The sequence below is a fragment of the Magallana gigas genome, chromosome 6 (genome assembly GCF_963853765.1).
Source record: "Magallana gigas chromosome 6, xbMagGiga1.1, whole genome shotgun sequence".
Lineage (NCBI taxonomy): Eukaryota > Metazoa > Mollusca > Bivalvia > Ostreida > Ostreidae > Magallana > Magallana gigas.
Window position 1 is genome coordinate 38,974,548 of NC_088858.1, and position 9,591 is coordinate 38,984,138.

General features: G+C 34.0%; 1 protein-coding gene across 2 annotated transcripts; it reads right to left on the reverse strand.

Moving 5' to 3' along the window:
- Nucleotides 1-1,918: 1,918 nt before the first annotated feature.
- LOC117680434 (DNA-dependent metalloprotease SPRTN) lies at nt 1,919-8,170 on the reverse strand. 2 transcript variants are annotated; one of them, XM_034467985.2, is made up of 7 exons: nt 8,074-8,170; nt 5,544-5,859; nt 4,746-4,854; nt 3,764-3,808; nt 3,567-3,641; nt 3,194-3,452; nt 1,919-2,994 (listed from the first exon to the last, which is right to left on the reverse strand). In XM_034467985.2, the coding sequence occupies exons 2-7, from the start codon at nt 5,786-5,788 to the stop codon at nt 2,138-2,140; spliced, it is 1,590 nt and encodes a 529-aa protein (XP_034323876.2). In that variant the 5' UTR covers nt 5,789-5,859; nt 8,074-8,170; the 3' UTR covers nt 1,919-2,137. The 2 variants fall into 2 exon arrangements, with proteins under 2 accessions (XP_034323876.2, XP_065945355.1); XM_066089283.1 differs by lacking the exon at nt 8,074-8,170 and adding an exon at nt 6,337-7,065.
- Nucleotides 8,171-9,591: the final 1,421 nt, after the last annotated feature.

Below are 9,591 nucleotides of genomic sequence, written 5' to 3' on the forward strand. Positions count from 1 at the left end.
TTTACACATGCAGTGATGAAAAGTCATACATATAACATTGAACAAGGATTTAAAAAAAATGGAAGGGGGGGGGCTATATTTACCTTAATTAGCTCTTTTGTTAATCTGTTGGAGGATTTGTGGAAAATATATACCATTCATTTTACCAGCTAATCAATGAGTTCCTTGTTTGTTAGAGGGTTAAGTTAACAAACAGCTAATTATAAGGTGTCTGGATATTACCTCTACTGTGTCTTTTACTAGGATACTGACAATAAATGCTTTCTTTCGCGTGAGTTAAATTACGGGTATTGCTTTCCATTTAATTACAAACATCAGTCTCAAGTTTCATTGACTACAAATATTAAATTTGGGAATGCAGAATTGTGTGTTTTCTGATATGCCCTGTCACCTTCTATTTCTTGGCCTAAAGGTAGCATGCATCTCTAAATACATTATCTGAAAATTAATGCAAGCACCTGTAAGGTAAACAATTTAAAGGTCCTGGAGTGGAATTCCACCATTTTATCCAGTTTTATCAGTACTATATACCTGTAATATATTACAGTAAAACTTGTTTAGTACAAACACGGAAATAGCGAATTCTTGGATATAGCGAAGTATTTTTTAGTCCCTGGTAAAATTCTAAACAAATCTTAGCAAAATTTGAAGGATATAACGAATTCGGATATAACGAATTCATTTTGAATCCCGTAGAGGTGAATAATAACAAAGTTTAACACCTTTATAACGAATTTCTTTACAGTTTAAAAAGTTTGAATGAATTTATTTTCATAAATATTTTTCAATTCACAATCAGATTATAAAAGGTATCAAAGTAATGTATTTTTATTTTAAGCCTTAATTAACCAAAATTATAGTCTAGTGAAAGAAAACATTTTTATATAATAGTGAATTCAATATAGTTATTATTACAAATTTGTTATACGGATATAACAAATTACGGATATAACGAAATAAAGCCAATGGTCCCTATAGGACTTCACTATAACCGAGTTTTTCTGTACTTATAGCTATGCATGACAACTACAATTCATCCTTATTTAGTGTATATATAATTAACTTGAACTTGAATCCACAAAAGTTCTCCATCAGTAAATTATAGGTCATTTGAGCTTTAATTATTAAGAACATAAAATTTATATTTTTGCGATTCTAGATGCATCATACATTAAGTACATGTACCGGTACATAGGAGTAAACTTCCTCCATTAATTATTCATCTTCATGTTCATACTCATGTTAAGAAAAGGAAAGGGCAAATGAACAATATCAAGTCTGGCTGGTACATCCATTCCTTCCGGCATCATACTTACAGGGCATAAAGTTAATTAGGAATGTATTTAATCCCATATTCTTTACTTGTCCCTTGTCAAAAAATATCTAGAACGCATCTGGTACATTGAGTTTTATGGATTCCCTAGAAGCATCATCCCTGTAATGTTTGATTCAAACTATATACCCGGTATTCTGAAGAATGAAACCTAGTCCCTTTTATTTATCTGGAAAATATAATCTTCGCTAGCCAAGGGTGACGATCCACGGTGTTTCTCTATTCACCGTGGATCGTCACCCTTGGCTAGCGAAGATGGGAAAATATAGGCAGCATACATCATTCAACCCCAGATTCATCATCAATGTAAATTTGCTTGTACTAAGTTCATATTAAGCATCTGTAGATACATTCTCCATGTGAGTTTGGTGTAGACTGGGTTCATAATTACTCACTGTACAAGTAGGAGTAAAACTGCTTCAAAAACTTTAACCTAGAAAACATAGGTCTCAAACCCCATTCCTTGCAGAAGTATCACGTATCCCCAGACTGGAAGTTTAGTTCAGATTTTCGTATAGTCCATAGATGCTTGTGAATGAGACCTGCTCTAAAACTTGAACGTAAAACAAACCACAAACAAGCTAATGAGATTGAAACTTCATTTCATTAAACAAATAACCTGTCAAAAAAAGTATAACGGGCAAGTACCATTTGTACCTTGTATACAATCATGAAACACAGTAAACTCTGAATAACTTGAACACAGAGGGTTTGGAAGACAAACTGTTAATATCACCAGCAAAAGCAAAAGCTCAAGTTATATACAAATAATGCCACAGATCAATTCCTGTTATACCTGTAGTTTCACGTAAAACCAAGACAAGCGTCTAAATGCTGATTAATGTGGGTGGACAAAATATCCTTGCTACACACTGGACATTTACAAACATCCGTTTCAATAACATTGAACGAAGACTTCACAGGATTTTCTCTTGTCATTTCAACCCCAGAAGTTGTTTCTGTAGAAGAATGTCTGAGCAACTTTTCATCATTTGTTAAGGTGTTTTTCGGATATACAGTATTGCTTGTTAAATCAATTGTTTCATCTGTCTTTATTCTTTTCGTTGCTGGCTGAGGCTTTGACAAAGATCTCTTGATTGAGGTCTTATTAAAGGTCTTATGTTTTGATTGGTTTTCGTACTTTTTGCCCCATATCTCTCGGAGTTTGTTTCGAACATCGTTGTTTGGTGTTTCAGATTGTTTCGAAGTATATGGCTTGGAACAAGATGCTTTATTAGACAAATCAGATGTTTTGGAATCTTCTAAAACAGCTTTACTTCCTAAAGACTTACTAAAATCATTATTTGTGGTCTTTGAAGGGCTTGGTGAGGAAAGCTTTTCTTGTGAATCTAGAGCATCACACAGCAGTTCATCCTCAGAATCTGAAAGTAAATCTTTCAAGATTGCCTCTGGAAGATCTTTCTCATCGCAACTTGTATCATAATCAATGTTCTTTGTTTTCGCAGGATTCTTTTGTGGATGAACTGCCAGTAGATCTAGTTCATCATCTGAGTCTGTGTCATAAAATTTGGGTAGACCTTTTACGTCAGGCTTTTTTGTCACTTCCTTTTGTGGGCTGGCTTTCGTTGGAGATCTACTTGAAAGTACATGTCCTTTTCCAAAGAATGTTCTGATGTCCTTATTTGGACTTTTCTGTTCGACTGTAACGAAAAACATGCATTGTAATATATCTTGAAAAGTCATTACTTAAATAGAAAGTAGTAAAAATTTATGAAGTCAGCAAAAATAAATCTGGTACATTGACTCACATCGCGTAAGAATAAAACTAAAAAATATTTCATTCCTAACACAGAAATATTATCTCAATGAACACGTGGAATATAATGAAAGGACAGGTACCTGGTTTTGAACTTGTTTTTTCTGATTTTCCTTCCCCTTTTTTCTTTTTCTTCCCATAGTTCTCGGGTTCCTTTACTTTGATGAAGGTTCCATTACATGAGTTTTGATGATCTCTGAACCAGGGGTCGCGGGGTCCTGGGGCTCGATTCATGGCTCGCTTCACATAACCAAAGTACGGCTTTCGACTCTGACACGGTCCATTGCATCTCCACCAGTGCTGTCTGTATTCGGCGACTTCATCATGGAATGTGTGGTATACCTGAAGTAAATGGATGTAAACGTAAAAGGAATTACCGAGTAAAATGAACACTTCCAGAGTGTCACACAAATAAATCTACAGTGTAAAAGAAAAAGGAGACACCCATGAACCTACAGTTATATTGACTCCTGCCTCTTTGTTTATGCGGTACATGTGTTTATGGAATTCTGGCCCATGTCCATCATGATCCTGGTAAAAGAAAATGCAAAGTTATCTTGAAAATATCAACAAACTTTCATTAATAAAGTAAGAATGCTAAGTAAAGGAGCATTATTGATATGACTGAATAGGTGGATGTCAGATTTACTTACTTTATTATTGTCTGTGACAAAAAGGTATGCATGGATCATTTCATGCTGAAAAAAAAACAAGCTAATTACTATAGCTCTAGATCTCCCTTCACAGTATCTTACATTTAAAAATAGGTAAAACTGCTGTCATACTGAACCATCATCATCGTTAGAAACACTTGACCAGTCTAACATACCCATTGCCATTGACCAACTCAGGCCTGCATCCTCAAAAAATGTCTGTTTGAAATTGATTCCTGGGAGTTTCTTGGCCAAGGAAGGAGAGAAAAAAATTCTTTTTTATTTTTCAAACTTGAAGTTTACATAATTAAAAATTTGTAAAAAAAAATTCAATATAAAAAAAAAAGTCCTTTCACTTAGGCTAATAAAATTTTATCAGCAAGGGATATTTAAATAAGGCAGGAGGCAATTCCAAACAAACAATAATTTTATTTTGGCCTCATTTGTCATTTTTAATGCAGAACACTATACTTTTTAAAAGTATATAAGTAAACATCATAGAAACACATGCTATTGTTGAGAGCATATATTTACATTCTACATATTTTTGCAAGTAAAGTGTGTGGAAAGCTGCTGCAGTTATAACACAGTATTGAAAGGTAAGATCATGCAGACAAATTATCATCATACCGCGCTAATTTGTATTCAATTTGTCCGCATGACCTGGTGGGTTAGGAAAGACAATATCCAAAAATAAACATTCAATTCTTAAGTATTTAAGCATTTTTTCAATTGTAACAGATGTATCTCCATTACAAAAGTGCAAAGCCGAATTGAATAGGGCACATGTACCTGGTAATATTGAAATATTCATGTCTGTTGAGCATGAGAAAAGTTTATAGAGTTAGTCTTAAGTAATTCAGGGTACATGTATGTGAGATTAGCCAGGGTTTGCCAATGATCATGTATAATGAGCCATTTGTCTTAAAACCATAGATAAGATTTAATTAATATGTCTAAATGTCGGGTCTCTTAGTCCTACCAGCAGTGTTTGTACCAGGTCTCTCCGTGGTCTCAGCTTTAACAGTGGTAAACTGAGTCGTACTGAGCACAGCCCTCCACGCCCCTCATACACACAAAGTCCCGCACATCTACAAATAATTTAATTCTGGTTGTAACATGCTTTCATATTCGCTCAAAAATTTATTTTGTATTGTATAAAGAATGTTGCCTACGTTGTAGTAAAACTAACATCAAAAACGTATTAATCCACCTAACGTTACGTTTGAATTTTGTACATGTTGATGTCATTTTAAAAGTCAAATGACCGTTTTTATCTACAATAGCACAATATTAAATTATAAGGAATGAACATAATATTTATTAGTTTTATACAATATCAAATGGTTTCGAACAGTTTACGCTCTTTTATAAACCGTTTTGCTTTAGAAACTGCCCAAAACCATTTTAAATCATATTAAACTAATAAATATTGAATTCATTCCTGAAATAAGTCATGTAAATAAATCTATGGTTACTAATCATACAATCATCTCCAACTATATTTGACAATTACCGGTACTTGCAATTACATAATTATATAAATATATATTTTCCATTCTGTATACGGTAATTTTTTTCATTCTATGAACATTTTGAAGTTGTTCGCTATTAATTCTCTTACAAAGATTTGTTTTCAGTATAAACTTAATATAATGATCCTCCTGATTTCATCCTTACAATGTGCCAAGATGTAGGAGGTTGGTCGGTCAAATTTTAAACCTAGCCAAGTTAAAACCCAAAGAGTTCACAGGACAATGTTGTCCATGTATCAACATACAGTGTCATCCTAGGACTCCATTTGACCTCGATTCCTGCCAGCCTGCCCCAGAAGAAGCGGTCATTGTACTGTAGGAACAGAGCCCTGATGTCTGGGTTCGGGTCCATCACCTCCCAGCTCTCATCAGCAAGTGACAGCGGAGCCCCGGGGGTGGAGGAGAGGGGACCACTCTCAATACAGGCCACATTCTCTGCTCTGTCAAACTCCTCTTGGAGTTTTAATGCAAGAGCCAGGTCTGCATCCATTTTTGACAGGCCTAATAATGACTGCTTTTCATTCCGTTTTCTTTCTTGTAGAAACAGCTAAAGGTAGTTACCTTGAATAAATTAAAACATTGAACAATAAAACAATGATTTTGATTTTTTCATTTGAGGATGCATGTTCCATAACATTTGGACTGAATATTAGCATCATTACTACAAACGTGGACTTAAGAGGGCTCAATGGTTATGGCCATTTTTTGACTGTATTGATTTCCTATAGAAAAAGAGTTCTATATAAAAAAGATAAGAAAATACCAAAATTTAGAAGGTTAAATATATGGATTTTTTATTTATTGAATAATAGTTTATTAATAGCTAAATAAATCACATCTTAAAATTTTATGAAAATCTTAATATACATGTAGTTAATTTGTTGAACATCCAGCCTCCCTTATTTGTTTGTGATGTAATTAAGAAATTATAGCAAGAAATTATACGTGTTTTAGATCACTTATAATCTAATTTTTTTCTTCAATATACATCATGTTCACAGAAACAGAAAATCAATGTAGATATATATACAGTCAAACCTGTTTTAAAAGGCCACCTATTCTCTCACCAGAGGTCATGCTACATAATCTTCGCTTACACCTCTGTCAACAGTCTGTCACATAATCAAAACAAGCATAGCGAGCACATGGCATTGTTGATTTGTTTCCCCTGTACTATCAGCTGAAAGGGAGGCTATTTATGGGCAAGGACTACATATTTTTTTCTTCTTAGTGACCATCTTAATTTTTGGGGGAGGGGGTCAATATTGTGAAAGTATGTATAAACTACATACGTATACGTATATTTACGAAGGTAATATTAGGGGAAGGGGCTTGTGTTAAATAACAAAATATGTTTTGACTTATCATAATAAGGTAGACGGACATCTCGGCCCAACGACACCTCGGCCAAGGGCGTTTGACACCTCGGCCCAGACGGGTCGGCCCAAATTTATTGACACGTCGGCCCATGTAAAAGACACCTCGGCCCAATGAAACTTTAGGTTCTACTGAAAATAAATATAAAAAAAAAATAGGGGCAGATAATTACTTTATCTATTCATTGATTTCTTCTTTCTATCTCTTTTTTGAAGATAATGACCAACGACATGAAATATTGAATTGGTGCTAAATGTGATAAAATTGTCAGATGGTATTTAGCATCAAAATGTTCGTACAAGACGCGCACATGATCATTATATTTAATGTCTATTGTTTTTAAATTTACATCGATATGTACATTAATAAGCGCGCATAATTAACTTCGGACATCGGGTCACACTTGCATACATGTATGACAAAACCTGTCAATCAATCTCTGTGTATTTGTTTCATTGGATGGTCACGCATCTCATTTTTTTTTTGTCAACAGCCAATAGAAAGTTGATGACTTTAAGGTTGTCGAAATTTTATTACTTAACTTTTTACACTACAATAATAATAGAATATGTGAATTTTGTATATAGATCGGAAATTTCAGGAATTGATGACACACTTAAAATATATATTAGTGTTAAATCTAGGATTTAAAGATTGCAGTATTTAGATATTTTCATTTTAAAATATGAACAAAGATTGACCAGAAAGTGGACACAATAAAAATATTTTACATAATAATGAAATGAAATGTCATGATGTGTTGTTTCTCTGACGATTTTGTAAATCTGATATGGGGTGGTAATCATTGAAAGGATATATATGGACTTCGGTGTTTATCGTCTTATAATTAACTGCTCGTAATTTAAAACTCTCCATTGTCACCCGTGACACGCGTTTGCGACTCCAAAGGAAAGTGCTGCATCCTCTTGTTTGTTTAACTATTAGTGTCATTGTCGTTGTCGAAATTGTCGTCATTTTTTTAATTTTACTTTCTTGTTTGCTTAACAATTAGAACTTAATGGTCTCATTTTTTTTTTAGTAATTCAATTTCTTTTACACGTCTTTGATATGTAATATTTTGATAAAATATATATGTTAATAAAATAAAAACATTTAAATCAAATATTTTTGTTTCAATTTTGCTTGAACCGAGATGTCTTTTACGTGAGCCGAGGTGTCTAAAATTTTGGGCCGACCCGTCTGGGCCGAGGTGTCCTGGGGCCGAAGTGTCGTTGGGCCGAGGTGTCGTTGGTCCGACATGTCTGACATTCCATAATAATGGACTTTTGAGCAGTAAATGGTGTCTTACGCGAACATGGCGAATGATTGAAATTACCAAGATTTGGTGGTGTCAGTGGTAATGAAGCAATAAAATATTCATGATGCTTAGTTGCTTACCTAAAACCCCAGGAGGTGGTCAGAACAGTTTCATGTTTGATGCCTTTTAAAATAATCGATGTTTATTTGACACTTGAAAAAAATCGGATAAAAACGATCACCACCCCCCCCCCCCCCCCGAAAAAAGTGGAGCCTATATATAAATATTGCGTGGGAATGGCTTGTGTTTTTAATCATTATCGGACCTATAAAGATCTGGGCCACCTGGGAAATTAATTATTTTTTTTTTAATTAAAAAAAAGCCCCCTTGCAAACATAAAAACGTCACACCTTTTTTCAAGAATTTTCCTCACATTTTTTTCCTACCAGACCAAAAAACAAAACACACACACACAAATAAAAGCAGCACAACATTCAAAGATAAAATACTAAGGTACACGTAGACTGTACATTATGTTTTATTATGTAATTAATTACAATTAATTGACCATTGTCACCTGCTCATTAATACACCAAGAATGTTAATAAGCATTTGATCGTTTGCTGCTTTTATTTTTATACTTTCGAATACATTTTATCAAACTCGAACTAATTTATGTGCATGCAACAGGATCATAAAAAATGTCTTACTAAAATAAAAACAGGGATTTATAACTATACTTTATGCGTCTCCTATTTAAATGAATAAATGTAGCAATTATTAGGGAAAAGCCGACCAATATAAAATGTTAGTGGAAAAAGGAGTAAAAAATTAGGGGATTCGAGTTTTGAACATTATACAGATCAAAGGTATGACATAAAGTTTGTGGTCGTGCTTTATTGGATACTTAACACGCAATTTTTACAACTTAAAAAAAATGCATGAAAAGGTATAGGTACATACATGTATAGTGCTCATCATTTCTACATACTAGTATTTGAAAGAGCTGCCCCCTACTCATTTGGGAGTATGGTTAAAGTTATTAGGGGAAATATTCAAATTAAAATTAAAAGGGAAGTTTTAGGTACTGTGCACTAACCCCACATCCCCCGAAGAATAAGAATTTTGAAGGTCTCGTGAATAAATGGTCGGTTGTTTTTTTTTTGGTTAGTCCAAAACCTTGACCAAAAACCCCCGCCTTTTTCTGATCAATCTTTAAAATCCTAATCCGTGGGATCGGAGGGGGGGGGGGGTATGGGTGGTGTAGCGAAATAGCTTGAAACTTCTATTTTACTGTTAACTTTATTAATTTCCCCATAACTTTTACATACTAACACTCCCTCACCAATAAAAAAGCCCCCCCCCCCCCCCCCCCGCTACTTTCCCATATCTTAATATTGGATTTAAATACATCCACCATTACACATATCTTCAGCAGATGTACACATTAAAGAGAAATCAAAAATACCAATATTTTGTATCCCCTACATTGTTCCATAATGTTAAAAGCTATTTCGTATCGAAACAATCATATATACGGAATAGTTGGACTACTTGTTATTCCGGAAAACAACCGAGGAAAATTCCAACTTTACATATCCCATAGTGATGACAACAGTTGTTTATGACGTCATAAGAGATATCAAAATGGGTCCTTG